General features: G+C 39.1%; 2 protein-coding genes across 4 annotated transcripts in view; one reads left to right on the top strand and one right to left on the bottom strand.

The window, feature by feature from the left end:
- Nucleotides 1–13,280, top strand: part of LCOR (ligand dependent nuclear receptor corepressor) — a 72,924-nt gene extending 59,644 nt beyond the window's left edge. Inside the window, exon 6 of the mRNA XM_039331152.1 lies at nucleotides 1,958–13,280. Within this exon, the coding sequence (XP_039187086.1) occupies nucleotides 1,958–6,647 (4,690 nt within the window). The 3' untranslated portion in view covers nucleotides 6,648–13,280. The remainder of the gene's footprint in view (nucleotides 1–1,957) is intronic.
- Nucleotides 13,281–18,541: 5,261 nt separating this feature from the next.
- Nucleotides 18,542–23,063, bottom strand: part of SLIT1 (slit guidance ligand 1) — a 153,811-nt gene continuing 149,289 nt past the window's right edge. For 2 of the 3 annotated variants that reach the window (XM_039331113.1, XM_039331111.1), the window contains exons 32-37: nucleotides 22,789–23,026; nucleotides 22,545–22,675; nucleotides 22,101–22,255; nucleotides 21,238–21,526; nucleotides 20,073–20,284; nucleotides 18,542–19,423 (exon numbers count right to left, since the gene is read on the bottom strand). In XM_039331113.1, the coding sequence (XP_039187047.1) occupies nucleotides 19,185–19,423; nucleotides 20,073–20,284; nucleotides 21,238–21,526; nucleotides 22,101–22,255; nucleotides 22,545–22,675; nucleotides 22,789–23,026 (1,264 nt within the window). In that variant the 3' untranslated portion in view covers nucleotides 18,542–19,184. The remainder of the gene's footprint in view (nucleotides 19,424–20,072; nucleotides 20,285–21,237; nucleotides 21,527–22,100; nucleotides 22,256–22,544; nucleotides 22,676–22,788; nucleotides 23,027–23,063) is intronic. The other variant, XM_039331112.1, reaches the window with a different exon arrangement.

The raw sequence follows: 23,063 nt of genomic DNA, 5'->3' as shown, positions 1-23,063 counted from the left end.
TAAACTTACCATGTTCTGTTTCCAGCTAATAATGAGATCTAGTTCTCTCCAATGATAATCCTGTCTCTGAACTATACCCCTTCTGAATCCAGCTGGAGGCTCAGTGTGATTGATCATCATGCAAAAGTAACATAGGGTATTTGTAAGTTAGAAAGAACTCTGTAGTATTTAATTATGTATAGGCAGATTATAGTTTTGTAATATTGAACACAACATTACTTTATGCTCTTACTTGCAATAAGAAGTGGTATAGCCCAGAAACATGCTTACTGTACCACCTATTCTACTACTTATAAGAATGAGATCTGAATAATCCGAATATGAAATGCTTTTTATATGGGATCAATAAATACTCTCTCTTAGAAAATAAGCAGCACAATGGCTCAGTAGTTAAGATGCTGGGCTTGTTGACTAGAAAGCCAACAGCCCAGGTTTGAGACCCAAGCACAAGGTTCTAATTAGGCTGCTCTTTTTATTTTTTTCCTTTATCCCCTTCTTTTAGCTTATTAAGCATAACTATCACATTATTTAGTTCATCAATTTATAACAGGGTGAATGCCTGTCTTTGCCTAGCTTCTACCCCCCACTCCCCCAGCAGTTTGAAAGCATGCAGATGCAAGTAGATAAATAGGTACCACTTCGCTGAGGAGGAGACAGCACTCTACAATGTCATTCTGGCCACATACCGTGGAAACGTCTTCGAACAGCCCTGGCTCAATGGCCTTGAAATGGAGATGAGCATCACCCCCTATAGTTGACAATAACTAGTGGAATAAAATCCACAGGAACTCCTTTCCTTTGAAAACGAAATGTATCTTTAAGAAATAAATGAAAGGTGAAATCACATTTTCCATGCAACTTCCAAAGACTAAAAACTACTTTATTATTCAGTTGTTGTAAGAAGTACTGTAGATATGACTGCTGCCTTCTTTAGGCTGATGTATTTTTTTACCCCAAGATGTTTGGCCATTAAATTATATCAAAGTGAAAAACCTCACCACTTACTTTGGGAGAAGAGACTTTGTCCAATATTCTGGCCAGAATATTTATGCTATTCTGAATTCATTAAGTTTTAGCACCCATAAACCATTCCCCCTCCCAACCATATACTTAGAAATATTCTTCCATGCTATTTTTTTTTTAAATTGGTAAGATTTTAGTTGAAGTCTGCTGGAAACTTTGAATTTATGAAGGAATTTATATTTTCTTAAGGTGTTAGCCTTTGATGCAATTAAACTTTGCAGCATGTTTTGAAGAGATTTTAATCACATGTTTAGAATGATGTATTGTATTGCCTATTTGTTCAGAATCTGCAATAATGAAAATAGCTCACCTGGTTTTATATACTTTGTAAATATTATCCAGGTCTGTTTTTAAATTATTAAGTTTTGCTTATTAGATTTCTACCACATTTTTCTTTCTGGAATTCAAGGTAAAAAAAAAGGTAAAGGTGTCCCCCGCTAAGTCATGCCCCTTCCTTCAATTTTTACTCAAGAAATCAGCCTGAAGTAGGCTGGCCTGAAAGAGACTGAAGAGCAATTGCTGGTCAAAAGCTTTCTAAAAAACATCTGGGTCCTGGATCTTCCCAGTCCAAGCCTTTATACCACACTGGGACTGTGGGTAATGCTTGTCATTGCATACTAATTTGTTCAAGTTGTTTCTCCCACCTCATTAGATTCACTCTTAAGGATTATGTTGTAAATAGGGTCATATTCAGGTAGTAGTAATGCTTGAGTTATACATAAATGGACAGAAACCAGAAAAGAAATTCAGGCATAATATTAATATTGTTTGGGATTTTGTGTTATCTACTTGCTCAATTACAGTAGAATTTAAAGATACTGTCTTTCCGAATAACTCAATTGTGACAGAAAAGAGAATTGTAACCATTTACACTGTGAATTTTATTCCTGAATTTTGTACTATACTGACTCTTTCTCTCTCTCTCTTTCTTTAGTGAGGGGACAGCAGAGGCAGTAGCAATAGATTCTCTTGGCCAGCCGAAATCTCCATTGGAAAAAATTATGGTCAGACTGTGCACATACCACCAGAAACACTTCGTCCGTGTCCTGAATGACATCTGCACTGAAGTACAAACAGGCTATGAGGGCCAGCAGTTATCTGGACCTGAAAATATGGATGTGTCTACTTGTAGTTCAGGGTGCAGCCAATATCATATTGAGAACCAGGAGCGTGGAACCTCTTGCTCTGAGTCAAAACTTCCTCTGTTGCTGGATGCAGAACCATCAGAGGCCCGTGGTTCTTTGAGAATACTATGCCATGCACTGAAACATGCTTCAGAACTGAAATCTACAGACAGAAGAGAAAACCTCAGTTCTATTGTCAGAAGAGACTTCCCTGAGCTTCCAACTATTAGAACAACTTCTATAAGTCCCAGAGATAGTCCCACCCAAGGGTACCTCACTGCCTCCAATACCCATCACTCTATTAAAAATCTGGAAGGGCAGACCTCCGCTACTGAGCAAGAGATGGGGGTTAGGAAAGGTGAAGATGACAAAGATCAGGTGCAAAGTAGAGGTTTACAGGGAGGCTATGTAGCTGTGAAAGCAACAAATGTACACATTAATGAGGAGATTTTAGAGAATAGGGTAGGTTCTTTGAAGAACCCTTTCAAAGCTTTCTCAGAGGAAACTCGAGAGCCAGCTTTCACCACTAGCTCTCCACGGAGAGCAGACAAAGAGAATGCCTTGCAGTGCAGCTCCAAAGCCTCTGTGTACCAGGATACTGAAATCAATGACCAAGAAACAAGATCAAAGGTAGAGAATCACTATCTGGCTTCAGGGAAAAGCAAGGGAGGCTGCCACATGCATCCTGTTGACAAGACTCATGTGGAGAATGCCAAAGACATTTGGCTGCCTATTAATTCCATGCCAACAGTGCACCACAAAACCACCAATGGGCACTCCCGGGTCAAGAGTATTTCAGCTTCTGCTAAAAGTACACGTAAAAGCAAGAAGTCTTCAGGGCTAAGAATAAATGACTATGATAATCAATATGATGTTGTCTATATTAGCCAACCAATTACAGAATGTCACTATGAGAATAAAAAGACAGTATCAGCAAGAAAGACAGCAAGGAAGAGCACTCGTGGATATTACTACAATGGTGAGTGTTGTGAGCTTCCTACTATTCGCACCTTGGCCAAGACTTCGCATTCACAGGAGAATGGGAACACCCTGGAAACAAGGCCTGAGGTGCTAACAAGTCCTATCCAGGGCACTGTTCTTCCAAGTGGCAGCTATTTGGCTGCAGCTGAACCTGTGGGTAGCAATGATGATCAAAGATCTTCCACAACGGCCCCTATTCAAGAAGATTCCTTCAACGAAATAAGACCTGAACAATGCTATTATGAAAGCATCTCTTCTGAGGTCAATGTCCTGAAACAGAGAGAGGTTAGTCTTGCTGAAGAAGCTACCATGCCTGTTTCTCTACTTCCCTGCCCTATTTTTCATTCAGATAAAGACAGCTTGTTGGTGTCTTCACTGGAGACCATGACTGTCTCTTTTCCTCAACAGAATGAAGGGGACTTGCAAGACAGTACTAGCATGCTGGAGGCACATAGCTCTGGCTCTGATTCTTATAACTGTAATAGACCTAAAGAAAATAGTGACAGTATAGCAGACTCTGTTGTACATTCTGTCTCAGAAGCTGCTAATGATAAAACAGCTTCTCTGTTCTTGGGAAATGTGACTATCCCAGAACCGCCAATTTTGATAGAACCAGAACCCCATATTAGCATGGATCTGTTGATGCCTGAAGTATCTGCCAATAGCATGGACTTGTTGCCTCCACTAGATGAGCCTGCTTCTGTTATAAATGTATCACCATCTATAGAACCCCCACTACTTTCCCCTATAGACTTGGCAGAACCCTCAGTAGTACCACCTGCTCTAGATGTTCTGGAACCTTGTATGACATTTCCTTCAGAGATTCCCTATATTCCCAACAGTGTATCACCTGTGCAGCTTGTTGCCAGCCCAAGGAGTATGTCTCCTGTAATTCATCCTACCAGTGGGGTGCCTGAACTTCCTGCTCATATTGACCTAGAACTTTCAGAGACTCTTTCTGCAGAACCTTCAGTGGTAGCAACTATCAAAATGGATGTGGAGCTTCCCCAGCTGCTTTCCAATTTAGAAGCAGCAAAGCTGCCTCTCAGTTTGGATTGTACTAACACACTCGAAACCAGTGTTGAAAATTCCCAGAATTTGAAAGAAGGACTCTCTGTTGAATGTAAAAATGTGCTGCCCATTGTGGATGCCAATGAAGATAAGAGAGAGAAAAATATAAATGATACAATAGACATCAGTGAGACCACCAAGTCTGATGAGGAAATGGAGGCTAATAGTGAAATTCCAGTAGAGCTCAAAACATCAGAAAAGGACAAGAAAGAGACTTCTTCCAAAACAAACATAGACAAAAAACGAAGGCGGGAGAAAAAAACCCACATTGTTTCAGATCGCTGTCTTCGAAGCCAGCAGTCTCTGGCGCCTACAGAGGACAGTTCTGAACAACCCTGTTCTTCCAACTCTCTTCAGCTTCCGCAGCTACAGATAAAGCTTTCTAAAAATCCTGGTGCTAAGCGTTTTAAGAGAGAGGTACATCTTGATGGGGCAACATCTGTGTGTGTTCCTAATGACAGACTCCATCACACACTGCTAAATGACAGTAGCAAATCTATTGAACAGCAGGCAGATGAGGGAAATGACATCACAATAAGGCAGACCTATAAGAAACTGATGGCAAAGGAATCTGTAATAGAAGGAAGCCAGAATGGAGAAGATAACAAAGATAAGCCAGCAGCAATGCTTGAAATTTGCTTAGAAGCCAGTTCTGACAAGAGAAGTGTTCATGTTCCAACAGAGATGTCTGATAAGACCAAAAAGCAGATAGATTTAAAGCCAGAAAGTTTAGAGAATTCTGACAGTCCTATGAATATTATTGAAGTATTGTCCAACCAGCATGAAGCAAGTAGCTTCACATGTCCTAGTAGCAAGCATGTACGGCCAGAGAAGACAATGAAATGCAAGAAACCAGCCCTACAGTTCTATAACTTGAGACACACTCCTACTACATCTCATGTGGTCACTGCCACAAAAAATACATCAGAAAAAACAATTGTACAAGCAAACTCTGATATCATGACCACATCAGCAGATCCTGTTGTCGCAGATGAACCAAATGCAAAAAATGAAAACTCTGTTGATTTTAACAGCATAAAAGTACTTTCTGACAAGCCCAGATTTGTGGAATGGTGTGCTGAGGAAGACAACCAAGAGCTCATCACTAACTTTAATGCCCATTATATGAAGATTCAGAAAGGCTGGATTCAGCTGGAGAAGGAGGCTCAGCCAGCTCCAAAGGTCAAGAATAAATCTGACAAGTTGAAAGAGATTTGGAAAAGCAAGAAGAGGACTCGAAAATTTAAAGGATCCACTGACGTCCAGAAATTGTCCCCTGTTCAGATGCTTTTCATGAAGAGTTTTGATATATCCAATATCTGTAAATGGTTTATGGAGACAACTGAAACCAAATCTCTGGTCATTGTGAAGAAGCTGAACACACGTATTCCAGGAGACATTCCTCTCATGAAGCTTCCACTCCAGAAGGGTTGTTCTTCTGGCATCTATCCCAGTTCTCTCCAAGCAGAGCGTCTAAAGAAACACTTAAAGAAGTTTGCTGCTATGACCCCAGCAAAAAATACTATAAAGATTCAAAAGCTGTGGACCAGACTTCGAGAGAATAGTGATCAGACTGAGTCAGAGCAGATTGTCAGTCCAAAGGAGACATCTCCCTCTGAAGTCAGCTTGGCACAATGTATTGGACCCAAGAGCATCCAGCCTTCTCCTAGCATGCCGGTGCAGACTAGCTCACGGATCTTGAGGAAATATTCCAACTTGAGAGGCAAACTTCATGGATTCCATAGAGTGGTCAAACAGGAGAGGCATGACTCTGTGTCCAAGCACCTCTTGGCCGAAAGCAATTCAAGCAACAAGAGCATGTGCATTAAACCCTTGATGTCCCCCAAGTTGGCCCAGCAAGTGAAAGCCATCCAACTTCCTACTAAAACCACTCTGATTGAAAAAAGAGGAAAGGGGAGAAAAGGGAAAGGAAAGTTACAGGAGGACACCTCCACTAAAGGCAACCTTCAGCAAAGCAAAAAGAAGACACCAAATGAGAATATCAGGACGCTGGCCCTGGGGCAGTTGAGTCCTTCAAGCAAGGAAAGAATTTCTTTTAAGAAAGTCAGTAAAGTGAAGCAAGTGGGAGCTCCAGCTACTAGAAAGCAGACAGCAGCAGGAAGAAATAGTAAGCACACCTCTCAGAATGAGAAGTCAAAGAAACTAATTGACTCACAAGCTGGGAAAAAAAAGGCTCCCACCCACATGGGGAAAGCCAATACCAGTCAAAAGGCCAGCCTGCTCTCTAAGCAGCAAGGGCTTATAAAGGCTCTAAAGGAGAAAATGGTGCGAGATCCCCCCAATCAGTCTCTTAAAAAGGCAAGCAGTGAGAAAGCTCTCACCAGGTCAGTGAAACGAATTCAGGGGAACAAAACTCGGAGCAAGAGGAAGCTGAGGGCAAAGAAAGAACCTTCTCCCAGCAAACGCAGGCGACTGGATGCAAAGTAGCAACGTCTTGGGTAGGAAGGGTGTCATAGAAACTCTTCCTCTTTCTTTCGGTAGTTCCACTGCTGAACAGGGAGGGAGGGAGGGGTGTTTGGGTATGGCTAAAGGCCAACTCCCTCTTGCTTTTTAAGGAGCCTTCGATTTGTGTTGCATCCAGAGAGGAGCACCATTTTTCTAAATCACAGAGAAAGAAAAGTTGAAAGTTCCTGGAGTTGAACTGGAAGCATGACGGTTTCAGTTCAAAGTACAGTGCCTTATTTATCATTTTAGGAAACAAATAAATTTGTCTGCTTGATTTGAAGCTAGCAGTTTATGGGTTAATGCACATGCACTTGTACTGTAATGGAAAGAGAACCACCTGTCATGCACATCCCACAGAGTTTGATGGCATGTCTGCTAAGCTTCAGACAGGAACGTTTCCTTCCTTTTGTGCATTGTAGCATACTGACACTGTTTAATTTGAGCAGGGCATTATGAAGCCTAAACCCAAAGCTGTTTCCTCTAATTACATTCTTCACTAGCAGGTCATAATGATGGATTTTATAATTAAGTTATTAATAATTACCTATGTGATGTAACTTTGGGCTTTAGGATTTGGCTATAAGCTAGCCAGGTTTTGTGTCAAAAAGATCTTTTTATGTTTTCAGTGATGATCAGCCATGCTTGGCCTACCCAAGAAACTAGTCTTGTTGGATGAATGGAAAATGTTACTCTAAGTAGAGATTGCTTGCCTCATGGAACTTTGCTCTATACCTTAAACACCTTAAAGGCTACATTTTAAAATGCTGCCTCAATTTCTGTTGGAGTAGTTCTGAAATGTATTTATCCCAACATTCCTGGGGTGGTTTTTTTTGGGGGGGGGGAAATCCCTGTTTAAAATACTCCTGAATTCATAGGCATATTATGATGCTAAAATGAAGTGTATGGATCTCAAGAAAAAAGTATCTGTAAAGAAAAAGCATTGGAAGATGCTCTTGTCAGAGATCTTTCGTTGCTGAAGATTTTTTTAAAATATCTTTAAACTATGAAGTTGCTGTAAGTTCCTTTTCCATAGAGTTCTTCAGGTATCTGAAGGCTTTTTAAAAAGTAAAAACATGATAATGCTGGTTGTGAATAAAGTAGCAGCTGGAACTTTCTGGTACTTTCACAAATATATGGGTTGCAACTTAACATGAACTAAATTTCTCTCTGCCTCCCCCCCAAGAAGAGTGTAGGCTCACCCATTATTCATTAACTTTATATGCAATAGTCACTTTTCCAGTTCAGACATTTGTTTTGGATCAAATCAGAGGGAAAGCAATGTTTTCTCAAAGAAAACACCCTGTCTTGTGCTGCTCATTTGGGGGGTAACAGTAACTCCTTTTGCTCTGAGACTAGAGAGAAAAGGTAAGGACCAGCTTTTTATTTTATTTTTGTAGCTCTCGCTAAGCCACAACAAAGGTCTAGATCAGGGGTAGGCAATCTCGGCCTTTATGACTCATGGACTTCAACTCCCAGAATTCCTGAGCCAGCATAGCTGGCTCAGGAATTCTGGGAGTTGAAGTCCACGTGTCATAAAAGAGCCGAGGTTGCCTACCCCTGGCCTAGATAATTGCTTAGAAACTTGTGCAGACCTCCTCAGGTTTGCCATGTTTGACTCCTGAGAGCTTCCTGGGAAGGCCTTCAGATAGTTTGACCTTTCAGAATAGCTTGCCATGGATACCAGATGAGAACAACAAACTCAAACATCTTTATGCATTATTGTATTAACTGGCCTGAACCAGCCTTTCCAGGCGGTGAGGGGGTTATTGAATATAAGGGGGAAAAAACACTTTTGGGGGGAATGAATGTGTGAGGAAATTGATTTTTTTTTTAAAGGATAGAGAGTACGTTAGCATTTGTACTCTTATACCAAAGCTCATTACTGCAGGCAGAAAATTGATAACTAGCTGTTGTAAAGTTTCTCATTGATCAAGGAAATTGGAATTTGGTGTCTGAAAATATGAAGCCCTGTTGCTCACCCTCTTATCCAAGGGTGACTTGAGAGGGTGCCCTAAAGCTACAAGACATATCAGGGTGGACCCATTTTATATAATATTTTAAAATGACTTGATTTTTAACTTCTCTTTTCATTTAAATCACGATGTATAAAATTAATTGTCATAGGCATCAGGTTAGGCTTAATGTTCTCTGTAAAGATTCATATGAATTTGTCTGGTTGCTATTTTAATTGTAAATATCAAATGTGCTAGACATTCCACCAGGAGTATTAAAAATATTTAAGGTAATGTGTGAGCACATGTATGTGTATGGTGATGGCAAGGGGTTGCAAAAATCTTTCCCCCCCCCCAACTTTACATTATTACATTCAGATATGCATAAAACTTCCTGCTCCCTCTGCCCAGGGCTGCTTCCTAACCAACTGCTGGGTAGTTGGGGCATCTTTGGTACATCACTTCAAGATAAGTGATTCTGATTTAGATCTCTGCTAATAAAATCTTTCTACCACCTGTGCTGTCCCAGTTCTTGTGTGGTCTGGAGTCTGAAATGTTCCTTGTGTTAGCATTATGTAACATGTTTCAGCTTCAAATCTGTCCTGTTTTGCTGCACATACAAAGTTGCATAACTCTGAGAAATCCATCGGTTGCCAGGCCCAGAGTTGCTGATAGTTTTAGTTCAGCTTCTTACTATTTTTGGAGAAGGCCATGCCATCCCATACTTGAGTGCTCTTGGCTACCAACTGGACATGCCTTTTCTATGTATACAATCAAAATATTAGGAAAGAAGAGATTAACCAAGCAGTTCAAAACAGTTTAGGTACTTTTTTTTAAATATATGCAACTTGGTATAGAGAGCTAACAAGTCTTGAGATAAAAGAAAACAAAGTGTTATCTAATTGGAAGATGTAGTGCTCTGTTCTTCAGTCCCAGTGACACTCAGTTCATACCTGGCAGAGATGCTTAGCCTCTAATATTCAAATACCTTTTTTTAAGAGTTCCTTGGGATGTCCTTCAAAACACTTCTTTTTGATATTCGAGTCTCTTCATTAAAATGAACTTCGAAACTTGGCTTGTACTATTGCTGGGTCAGACTTTTCTTTTAGAAACTACAGATGTAATTATGTGCCTTGCATTTTACCTTTCCCCCATCTAATAGATATTAGGTATGTAAGGTGCAATTTCAAGTTTGATTACCATAGAAAAAAATCCCCAAACCTGTCCTGTTGTTTGACTTTTATCATATTTGCATCTTATCCCTCTTATTGTGGTCTTTTTCTTTGTCTACAATTCTTCCGACTGGCATGCTTCCGTTCTCTCTTAGTAATCCTATTCTTTATCAAACTCTTGATTCTTTGTGTTTGGGCATGCTAATGCATTCAGTAGTTTCTAGCTTAAACTCATGTAGTACATGAAGTGAGGAATTGTACCTTCACACCTTTGTCCATAACAGTAACTTCTACAACAATTGGAGCACTCACTTTTCTCTGTTTATGGCTTTTTCTTTCATCCTGTCAAACACATATTCTCAACATGTATGTGTTTTACTTTGAAATAATAATAATGAACTGGAAAAATAATAAAATACAATAGATCTGCAAAAAGAAGTAGAATAATTTTAACAAAAGAAAACATAGTACCAATAGTAGTAAGCTCCTTGGGTGCAATTTCAAAACATCTGGAGAGCCATTTGAGGACCATTGACATTCACAAAATCGCAAAAGATAGTTGTATAGGTAATCCTTCACTTACAACTACAGTGGACTGGAACTTTGTTTGTAAGCCATTATAGTCATAAGTTGAGGCACCAACCACCAGAATTGATTTTACAACCATTTTTTCCAGGTCATTAAGTGAGTCACCATGGTCGGTAAATGAACCATGTGGCTATTAAGCAAAGTCATAAGTGTGAACTCATTTTATCTGATGGGCATTTTTTGCATGAAGATGCAAAGTAATTGCAAAACATGATCATGGGAACATGGGACATGGCAACTGGTTATAAGTGCAATCCATTTGCCAATGCCTAAAATGTGATCATATGACTGCAGGGGTGCTGCATCAATTGTAACTACTAGGACAAATATAAGTAACTTTTTTTTTGAATCTGTCATAACTTCATACAGTTGTTAAGTGACCACTTATAAAGGACTAACTTTTTTTGGGAACAGGTTATATCCTGCAACAGCTCCTTTTAATAATATTAAACAATATCTGCCTATCCCAGAATACTGCAGAATACCTATCTTAGGATAATCTCAGGAGTTCCAAATTTGCATTGAAAGTAAACTGTTCTCTTCTTTAAAAGCTTGCTTTTTTAGCAGGCTTCCTAAATAATTAGAAATGGATGGAGTCTGAATGGTTTTTCTGGCATGTATGTAATCATTTACATAAATAACTTTTTACATCGCTATCAAAAGTTTCTAAATTGTGTACGTGTGTGTTTGCATTACATTCGGATGTAATGTGAATATATACCTATATGTGTGTGTAATAGAGACATATGGGCATGATGCTGTGTTTGCACAGCATCTGGCTAGAGATTAAAATGCTTTCCTAGGTGCAGGATAAATTCTGCCTTTTCTCCCTAGGTAGTCACAAAATGGAAGAATAATAATGTAAATAGAAATAGTTTTAAAATATTTATTTCCTGTATTTTGTGCTGACAAGTCTCAGGAGTGCTGTTTGCAATATGATAGAAAGGTAGTGGTATTTTTTTTTAAATAAAGGCATGTTTCATACTTCAAATAGCATTAAACAGAAGAACTGTCATATGATCTGGAATTTATGCTGCAAAATCAAAATCCTAGATCTTAACTGAGATGTAAGCCTGTGCATGGGCTAAATATTTCACACTCATCATTAAATATTCCTCTATGTTAAAGCCAGCACCTCTAATACATAAATCTTTATATTAAGCATTATAAAACCATTAGAGACTACACTTTGCATTAGAACAAGTGCTGTGTATATAATAGACAGGAATTCAGCTATTAAAATTCTTAAAACCTTCAGGCTAAAGTGAGAATAGCACAGGCACAGGCTGACCATCTCTGTAAAAGCTACATCAAATGGACTGAAAGCATGACATGGTTTGTTTGTTTTTTGCTTCTATGGAAGTGACTTGAAAATTCAACTATTGAGCACAGTTCTTTGAAAACTGCTTGGTCACGTGCACTTTTAGGCACAGCACTTGAAAGCAATAAGAATTCTAGTAATAATGTTTCTTGTGATAAAATGGCATATGGGTGGCCATATGCCTGGGTGCACATATCTCAGTAATGCCTGCTTCTCCTCAGTGGTCTTGCCATCTAAAGAAAGAAACAGCTTATGTTTCAGTCTTACTCCATGTTTGGGCATCATCGCAGGGAATCTGGCAACCCAGAAGAAATGTATTGATTGGGGATATGGACTCAGGGATAGTGAATAAAAGGAGATTTTATTAGAAGCTGGGCGGGGGTGGGGTAGCAGTGGCACATATGGGGAATGTTGGGGTGCTTTCTGTCATTTGCAGCTGATTGTTGTCAATTCTTAATCTCACTCCAAATCTTCAGATGCTGGATTGAGTTTAGGTCCCATTTTTCTGGGTTCTCTAAAAGTTATTTTATTTTATTTCTTTGGAACATACTTTTATGTTCTCTAGTCGCTCTCTCTTAACACTCCTTAGATCACTCTATGTTATTTAGGATATCAGTGTCTTTTGTTTGATAATTATTTTGATGGGATTGTGTGGACATTCCTAAGTGTGTGATTTTCATGTGCTTTGGGCTGTTGGAAACGCTTGCTCCATTCTTCTTTCTGGAAATCTATTAGTTGCCTGTCTTAAGGCATAATCCTATATGTAGCTCCTTTCTGCTAATTCTTGCATCCACTTTCTGCTATCCAGAAATTTAACTCCTGCCTGTATTTGTTGATAATGTCTTCAATTCTCTTACAAAGTTGCTACAGGAGGTTTAGCATAGGAAGCAGGATTCTAACCTTCTGCAATTATTTTATTTTCCAATAGCGTACGTGAAAGCTTAGGGAGAAAGTTCAATGAGCCCTTGCAATGTCTTGCACTCAACAAGCCAATAAATGCATTTGGCAATTTTACATTCTATGCATTAATTTATATTCCTTTTATTATCCACTCATTGTCTCTTTATTTCTTTATCCAAAGCAGTCCTTTCTATCCCATCTCAAGAATCAATTATGGGGATTTTTCCTCCCCATGTTTGACCAGCCTGATATTGTCATCCAAACCCAATGTATGATAAGTAGTATTTTGGAAGGGTTTGATTGTATATCCTTCTCTTCTCTTCGGGGCACTGGAAAATGCTGTGATGTTAGGAGAAGAATGTGTCTGTTGTGTATTGTTGGTTAAAATGTGTCATTAGATAATGGTTATATACCTCATCTGAAGAACATTTTAAATGTATACAAAAGGTAATACTCTGTTTCTTTCCAGTAATTCATAAACCTATAACAGTTAGGGCTATTTTATCATGGAAATTGTATCATACTTGTGTGTGTCTGTTATTTCCTTGACTAATCAATGGAAAGTGATTATTCCTTTTACCTTTTTTCTGTGCAGCTTTCTTTCTTTTATGCATTGTGATGGACTCTATGTACTCCATGGGTCCTTATTTTATTGCAGCTTATTAAACTTTTTAAAATGTCAGCACTGGTGTGGTGTGATGAAGTTTAATATAAATATTTTCAAGCCATGGTCCATAATTCACTAGTGTTTCACAAGTTTTGTTCAGCTGATTAATGGAAAATTGAGCTGATTATCAATTTCAGTGGCTATTTTGAGACACAGTTGTAATGGATACACCAGATACTGAACCTTTGAAAAATCAGAAATGATTGATAATATCTTCTTTGTTAATTATATCCCCCAATTTAACCTATGAGACTAAAACAGCCCCTCCTTCACCTGGCTTCATTTTATTGGTGGAAATTATAGAGACAATTGTAGTAATGGAGAAACAGCTATCAAAATCCTGAGGAAAGCTGAAAATCTGCAGAGGTTTTAACTCTGCTGCTTGGACATTCTAGATATTATAGTCAAAATACATGGACACACCAGAGGAAGGAAGGCTGGCCCAAGTATGAAAAAGGGTCATAAGAATTTTTTTCAGTGCTGTTGTAACTTTAAACAGTCATTAAATGAACTGTTGTAAATCGAGGATTTCCTGTATGTAGATATTTCCCCCTCCCCTTGGCACTGCTGCTTACATGAGGTGTCTTAAATGTCACTGCTGCTATCTCCATGCCAAACACTGGACAAGAGTTAAGAGAGAATTGCTAACTTCTTACAGCTTACTCCTCCCCTTTCCTCCACCTTCCCTCTCCCTTCCAAATTATAGCAATAGTTCAGTCACAAGGCTAAGTGGTAACAGAACTATTAAGCCAGAAATGGGCTCTGTTACAATTCTCATGCTGGTGTTTCACTTTGGTCTAAAATAAAAGCAGAATGTAGTAAAATCTTCCAGTCTTGAAAATCTAGTCTGCTAATTTTTGCAATTTATGTCCAAATGACGCAAATATCTTTTCTATTGATTTCAAGTTTCAAAAAGGGCACATGCTTTTTCTTTTTTTCTTTTGTAAGAATAGTGTTTTTAAAAGTAGTTCTTTAATTTTCCAATTATCTTTTCAGTTTATGAGACCAAAAACCAGGAGTTTTGTAAACTGAAACATAAATCTTGGCTAAAATATTAAAATACTTTTTTTAAAAAAAGCAGATCTGTTGCTAGACACATTTGCATGGATGCATTGTATAGATCAAGGAACAAAAGCAGGATTGTATGAAAACCTGCTGCAAAGATTATTTGTGAACAGTGCTGCGAAGATATATGTGTATATAGTGCTTTCAAGTCATTCTCGACTCCTGGAATTGCTCGGATGAGTCTGCACAATATATTTTTGGCTATATTTTTAAAAGTGGTTTGCCATTGCCATCTTCCAAGGGTGGAGAAAGATTGGTACAGGTGACTTCTAACCTGGTACCTTAACTGCTACACCAAATTGGCATGCATACATGCATCCCTACACACATATAATAGAGGTTGTATAACTAAAAGGCAGAGGAATAACAACTTTGATTTTGTTAACTGGAATTTTCAGTCTATTGTTTCCTGTTTTGGTTAGGAAGGAGAGAGAGTGCTGAAATAAATATGTTGAATCCATCATATCTATTTTTCTTTGGTTCCCATCAAGAAGCAACAGGGATTGGGTGACAAAAAGTACTCCATCATACAAGGAAGAGGAACACTCACCATTCTGATCTTTTTCTTAGGAAACAACAACAGCATATTTTACTTGGACAACCATTATAGGCATTGGAGGATGGCACATATTTGTTACAGAGAGAGATGATTAGTTTCATGTCTATGAATAAATTAATGTTATCATCCCATGAAAAATAACAAACTACTTTTTCAAAATCTATAACAAGACTGCTGCCCTAAAGAAAGTATACTGTATAAAATTGAATGTTAGCAGTTCACATGATCACTCAAATGTTGCACTGATTAGACTGTTGGGACACCAAAAGTATTGTATTCAATAATGTTGATACAAAGCTTAGTGCAATTTTCAAATGCAGAGTTTACTGAGACACCATTGCTTCACTAGTTTAAAGAGCCAGTAATAAATCTGAGTTAAGGAATTGTGCAGCGCAGAAAAATTAGAAAAAAGTAGACAAAGAAAACATTTTTTTTATTTCAAATAAATCCATTCCAGGCTTTGACTCATATTATGATCCAAGGAGGTGTTAGATGAAAATTGTAAGAGTTGAAGCCAACATTTCTAAGTGTATATATAGCGTGGAGGATGAGTTGGCCATAATCAGCTAAATTTAAGCATATAAGCATGATCCAATGTCATTTTGTTTATTCGGACATATGTATTGGATTGGCAGATATAATGTACAAATTCAGAAATATGCTATTCTGTAGATTCTAATAGTTACCATTAGAAATAAGAAATCGTTAAAAAGGTTATATATTTTGTATCATTGCCCTAAAAGTTCAAAAATTGCACTTTCTGAATACATTTTTTTTTTCAGGGTTTCTAGAATAAGAATGAAAAATATTGGGAAGCATACGAGTAGTGAGTAAAATGTAAATCTGTAAATCATGTATTCAAATCTGCTTTGGCCTTACTTGGTTATCATTTACATTTAAGCAAATCTCAAAAGAGCCATAGCAGAATAAACCTCAGCTTTATTCCACTCACCCACTTTCTCTTAGCAAGCAATAGCACAGGTCCCAAAGTAAGCCAGGGAGTGTAGGCACAAACTCAGAAACAGAGATAACTCATATGTACCTTGAAAAAGAAGATTCTGCAAGGACTCACTAGCTTCCTGCATGTCCCCACAGGAAGTAGAAGATGGCTTTATTACTGCTATTTCTTTATTACTGTCAGTTTAATGAATACCATGCATACACTTATACACTATTTCGCCCTCGGGAGTATCTTACTGAAACTGCTGTACAATAAAATCTGATGTTTTAGAAACGGTTACCTTGAGATTGCACGTGTCGCATGTGCTCTTGAGCTAGTGCCAAGGAGTTACCTTTCCAGCGGAGCCTCTTGTTTAAAAATAAAAAGTTTCAAATGACACCTGGCTGAGGTTGTCTTGGAAACAAGAACATTGGTAGAGTTTAAGGCCTCAAAGCTCTCATCAGATTGTGATGGCTTAATAACTGCATTCTTGCAAGGCTGCTGCAGGATAATGCCTACCAAGAGCTTATTTAATATTTGAATAAGCCCTCAAGGTGACTTAAAAGAATGTGACATCACGGTGCTATAAAGGTGATAAGATAATTTATGGAGAACGGATTATTGGGAATTAGTGTCAGGTCCCAAGGTTACTTCCAGGGCACGGGAAGCAGGCCTTCAGATATCAGCTGCAGGGGAACAATGCCGGAAAGGTGCATCCAGTATCTCCATTTCCTACTTCCAAGCATCCAGTTATATCTGGGTAGCCCCTGTGAGAAACAAAATGCTGCGCTAAAGGGGGCCTTTTCTCAGTCCATATCTATTATCTGATGAGGTTTCAAAAGCCGGAAAAGGATAAATATTTTCTATCAGTAGGATCCCTACATGGAAAGATAGGAATGCACCCACAATGGCAGATAGTGGGACAGCCTACAGATATACTGGTTAGCTGCAATACAGGTAGTCCTTGACTTACAAAGTTCCTTTAGTGACCATTCAAAGTTACAATGTCCCTGAAAAAGGTGACTTATGACCATTTTTCACACTTATGACCTGTGCAGCATCCACATGGTCACATGATCAAAATTTAAATGCTTGGTGACTGACTCATATTTATGACGGTTGCAGTGTCCTGGGATCATGTGATCCCCTTTTGGGACCTTCTGACAAGCAACGTCAATGGGGAAGCCAGTTTTACTTAACAATTTACCAACTGCAGTGATTCACTTAACAACTATGGCAAAACAGCCCTAAAATGGGGCAAAGCTCACTTAACAAATGTTTCACTTAGCAACAGACATTTTGGGCTCAATTGTGGTTATAAGTTGAGGATTATATAAGTGGGATATAGTATGATAAAAAAGTCAATCATGAGTGGCAGGATCAGGACAACATGAGGGTGAACACAGTTGTACAAAATGTCACAGCAGCAGAAAGCTCACACTCTGATAAGAGGGTGAATAGGGATTGCTTTAAAAGTCCAAGCCATCTGCCTTATGACCAGGCAGCCACCGGTGAAGTTGCAGCAACTCTCTTGGTTCTGGCATCCTGAGAAAAGAATCAATGGCAAACTACGCCTCTAGATACATCAATAATTTGAAGGGAGAAAAGTTCAACAAGAAAATGTCATTTTGCCAACCAATGTGCCAAGAAACAAATCAGCTTGGAAAGCTTTTGGCCTTAGAACCCCCTGAAGTTAGCTACAACATGACAGAAAATAATCACAACATAATCTGGAACTAGCAGCCCTGATGTCTAATAGATAGCCTTGCTTTTCCCAACCAGCAGCAAAATAAATTATGCAAATAAGCTGCAAGTGTATTTCTTAATTTGTGTGTGTGTGTGAGAGAGAAGGCCAACTTTCGTAAAATTTGTGTCTACAGTAATACAGAAAATCTAGTTTGTTTTTGTAACTTAAAGCTACTAATATTACTTGTATGTGTCAACTAATCGTAAGCAGTACAAACAAAATTCATTTACTGAAATGAAACCTTGAGCAAATTGTTCCTGCTGTTAAAGTCCTCCACAAAAGCCTTTTCTCAAGCAGGAATTTGGAGACAGAAAGAAGACATCTCAGCTTATTTTATTTTAAATGCCTTGCTCTATCTTATTCCCACTGGATATAGCAAAGTGCCAATCTCATTCCTCTCTCATTTACAGAAGGAGAAAGGTTCTATTTTATGGGAAGGCCTGCTGCATCCGATTGCAGGGCTGAAAAATAATACAATAAGCTGAATGCAAGAGATACATGCTGTTTATCTTCCTTCCATGAATAATGATTGATGTAAACAAGGTTATTCTAGAGGTGATAACAATGGATGGTAGAACTGACATCTTCCATCAATGCAAACTTATTTGTTACAATAATCAAGTGATATGTAGCAAAAATGATTTTATGGTATAGAAGACTGAGATAAAAGTAAGGAATCAAAGAAATGATCGTGGCAATTGGAGAATTTGCAACAAGGATTGGATGTAATCCTTTTTCTTCCTGTCAGCAGACTTGAAGTTTATAGCCCAGATTCTTTAGCCTTCGTAATCACATCTTAATCTTATTTAGAAATTAAATTCCATGGAATTGAGTAGGCTTTACTTCTGAATAAGTTGGCATCAAATTGCAACAGTACAGCAATAGTAATGCCAGTGGTTTGGCCATTCTGTTTTTTTTTATTATTAATAAATGGAGGCAGCTTTCAAGTAACGACTACAATGCAATTGCAAGTCTAAGTTGTTTTTATTCCTCAGTGTCTTACAACCATTAAGTTGTAGGCAGCAACAATTCCTTCCTCAATTTCTTAAGTATTTTTTTTTCTTTTCTAGTCTTGTAATAATGTTCCCTTCGCTTCTGGTCTCTGTACTGCTTGCAATTTAGCCCCATTAACAGAAGATGAAGTTACCATGAGCAGAGAATAAGAGAAGATACTCGATAAGAGAAAAAGTAGAATTGGCTAACAGAAGAGGAAAAAAAAGGCATGGTGTAGCTAGGAGATTCCAGTTAAGGTACAAAAGATACAAAATGACTGGTTCCTGAGGCCAGGCATGACCCATGGGCATGGTTCTTAGGACATTACATTGGGCAGCACAAACAGTTGTAGAGATCTTCAGTAAGAATCCATGGTGTGCCCAATCAGTGGCCCCAGGTAGAATCCGTGCTGGATATAAATACATCTGTTCAGCTGGATTTCCCAGCAAAAAACAACGATCAAACCGCTTTTATCTACACCTTTGTCTCTTCTGTCCTGAATAACCAACATGACCATAATAAAGGAACTGCTCAGATTCCAGACTGTTCCCAAGGCTTCTGCGAGGGCAGGTCTCACCTCTAGGTCTCTGGCCATGGCCTGCCCCTCACCAGAGATTACATGCAATGGGAACAGCCACATTTGCTAGGTTTTTCCACTTCCTCCACAAAGGATGAGCCATCGCTGCACTCAAAGGTATATTTCTTGCGCTTAAGACGCAGTCCTCCACAGCAGCCTAGTCCTGGGCATGATCCCTGGCACTCCATCCAGGAGACTGGCCGTGTTGTCTGGCAAATGGCATAACCTCGCTGGACCTGATGGAAATCTCGCACAGCCTCTCCCCGACACTCTGATTCTGGGGAAAACAGAAAGGTCAGGCAAAAGGATGACTCAAGGTCATCATATTTATAGACATTTTCATTGTCATAATCATTATTATCATGAAATGAGGGATTTTAGTAAAGGGAAGCTAAAATAATGTTCTGGTATTTGTCGTCATACTTTAAAGGAGGGACTTGTTTTTGTTGAGCCTTTTGATAGTTTAGAGACAGGTTGAGAAAGGCACTGTTTTCTTCTAAAAAGTGGTGTGTGGAAATGCCTCTGCTTTCTCCCATGGAAATAGAACACATAATATTGTTGACAGTAAAGAATCATTCCGAATTTTAAACATTGGGAATCGTGGCTGTATTACTCATGTTCCTTCATTATTGAAGTTACTTATAACCACCATGATTGGACAAAGCTGCTTACAGGGACTACCTATGCTGCAGCTGATACGCCAAGAAGCTTTCCTATAGTTTCAGAGAAGCAATATTTTACTTGCTAGAATATCCATTTCCAGGAGGAAGTTGATTCCTGAGTAAGTTTTCCATCATTCACAGAGGACTGGGTTAATATGACTTGCCAGCAAAAATATGAACCTAACTTTTTGCACAGAAGGGAAATTCCTTTAGTGTCATTAGTAATTAATGGTCAACACATATGGAAATGGAAATATTTCTGACCTTGATCACAGAGATCTCCATCAAATCCTGAGCTGCATTCACAGTAGGCCTCTCCTGCATCTGAGATCTGGCACTGACCATGAACACACTCCAATGTTTTGCATGGGTTACGTAGTTCAACTTCCTGGTTGCACAAGGCTCCTTTGTAACCATCTTGGCATTGACAACTATAGGAAAGTGCATCAAGAGGCATGCAGATTCCATGTTCACACCTGAAGATAAAGTGGGACATAAAGCTAAGTAGATACATGTAATTGCACTTAAGCCAGTGCCTCTTTTCAACTCTCCCTACTATCTTGAATCAGAGACAATTAGTAATTTAGGGATCCATGTACGCCGTAGATCTTTCAGCAATGAAAACACTCTCTCAATACATGTTTTTTGCTCACAGCATTGCAATGAGTTACCTGATTTGCATAGATAGTTTCAAGCCAAGGAAAGCAGTGAAGAGTAATATTTATTTATCTATTTGTAAAAATAAATATTTATTTATCTATTTATTTATTTTACAAATAACTCAAGGCAGCAAAACATATTCAACACACTTTCCTCCTCCTATTTTTTCCCCACAGCAACAACCCTGTGAGGTGAGTTGGGCTGAGAGAGAATGACTGGCCCAAAGTCACCCAGATGGCTTTCATGGCTAAGGTGGGAGTAGAACTCCCAGTCTTCTGCTTTCTAGCCTGGTGCTTTAACCATTAGATCAAACTGGCTCTAATCTGCCCTCATACACTTCTTAGTGCCAACCACATTTTCTGACCACCTGATTTTCTTTATAAATTCTCCTAATTAAAACAAAATGAGATTAGAATTTAGAATACCACAAGATAATGGAACTAACTCTAGCATCTTCTGTTAAAACTCAGAACCAAAATGTTCCAGATTTTGTTGGCTGAACTGGTATGCAATGGCTGAAATAAGCACACTTTCTTTTCACACATTACTAAAGGGCCCACTGGGAAGATAGAGCATATCCAAAATTAATTTGTCTTCTGGATATTTTATGACTGGCCAGATATGTCACAGCAGCTATGGATAGGCAAGGTAACAAATGTCCTATTATTGTTCTCATAGTTCCACATTTGCTCTCCCACGTATGCCTCCCCCCAAAAAAAGATTTTGTTCCCCAGTTCTAGAAGAAAAGAATTTTAACACTTATACTTACTTGTGTCCCTGGCAAGGGTTAGTAATGGGCTGGTCACAATGGGGCCCAGTCCAGCCTGAATCACAGTAACAAATGGGTCCATGAGCAGTGTTGGGTTGGCAAATGCCATGCATGCAATAGAGCTTGCGGCAAGGTTCACAACCAGGCACAACTCCTGGTTTCATCTGGGTTTTAGTAAAGTCTTGTAATTCATTGTTGATGTATAAATTGCGGATACATCCATGGAAGCTGGAACCATTCAAGATTTGCCAGACTCGGAAGGCAGCAGAATTCACATCCACTGGCATGCCTGGTGGGAGAGGCCCATAGGAGCAACATCAGGCAGGGAAGAAGAAAAGAAGGATGCTGGTAAGATCATGATTGATGGAAGGAAATAAACTTTAAAAGTCTCAGCCTCCCCTTTTCCCAAACTGATACACTTTAAACATGCTGGGACTGCAATTTAGTTAACTTCATAAATTATCTGGAGCATAGCAAGTTGGAGAAGGCTGGCCTACTATATTGTAGAAAAATGTTAAAGCCAGACATATCAATTTAAGGAATACTGAGCCCAGACAATTACGCTATTTTGTTCCACCTGAGCCCAGACAATTACATTATTTTGTTCCACCTGCCAGTGGGCCTCTTCTCTCCTTGACTCTCTACATACTGGCCTCTGTTCACAAAAGGAGAAAGAAAGACTTTCTCTTCCTCCTTCTCCTAATTAATAATATATAAATGGTTCAAACTAAGAATTATTAGAACCTCCTAGTCCATATGGTAGCCTCCTTGTAAAAGTGTGGAAGTGTTGGAAAAAACTGATGCTCTCTCTGGTTTCAGCAGGATATTGCTTCCCTGTTCCCCAACAGAGATTGCAGTCCTACCCCCCACATAGAGTGGAGCCTCAGAATTCAGAGTGTGGGCCTTGCCAAAGCTATCCATGGTCATGGGATCGCCTCCGTCAATAGATAGGTTTACCATCCGCTCAAATGTCACCAGTTCCACTGTATGGAACTGTCCATCATTGATGGTCTCTGCACTGGGAGAAAAGAACGAGATGGGATGAGCTCTTGTATACACCCTTTTCACAACATCTAACATCTACAGTCAATCTTGCCCATCCAACATTCATTCAACACTCTCTTTAAAGACCACTCTCTGCTTTCTATATCAACTGTCAACAATGCATTGTTGGACCCGAATCTAAACCTTAGCATCTCTCCCTCTCCCCTAAAGTCAGAGTGCAGATTGCAGGGTCATGCAGACAAATTTGCTCACATTCCATCAAACTTCCCTTAGTTTGAATGAGAAATCAAAGACAGAGCTACCTGTAAAGAGCTGAACTAGGGTAACTGCCTGGATCATAGCTGACACGCACATGGCCTTGATAAAGTTCCACTGCCATGTGGTCAGTGTCCCCATTATATAAGAGAATCCCATTATCTTCAGCTGTGGAGACCTGCAGAGAACAAGAGAGTGGGGAAAAAAATAACAGATAGGAAAACCAACTCTATACAGGAAAATAGATAATGCTTCTTGGAGGGTTGGGACAGAGACTTAAATCTTTTTTACCTGCAGAGTAATATTGGCAGTGGGCCAATTCTGCAAGTCCGTGAATTGTAGGTATGTGTCCCTATCCACAAAATTGACACTCAGTAGCTTCTCACATTTGAGCCCTCCAAAGCCAGGAAGGCATTGGCATAAGGCACGATTGCCTAACTCCACACAGTTGGCACCATTCTGGCACTCAACCCTCTCACAGGGACTGGACTGAAAGGAGCCATGAGGTGGGATCTCACAGAGCTGACCACTAGAATGAAGCAAGCATACAATAGGGCATAAGTTTA

This window comes from Crotalus tigris, unplaced genomic scaffold, assembly GCF_016545835.1.
Source record: "Crotalus tigris isolate CLP2741 ecotype Arizona unplaced genomic scaffold, ASM1654583v1 scf7180000024434.1680833, whole genome shotgun sequence".
In the NCBI taxonomy this organism is placed as follows: Eukaryota; Metazoa; Chordata; class Lepidosauria; order Squamata; family Viperidae; genus Crotalus; species Crotalus tigris.
The sequence above is the reverse complement of the archived record's forward strand: the minus strand, read 5'-3'. Positions and strand labels throughout refer to the sequence as shown.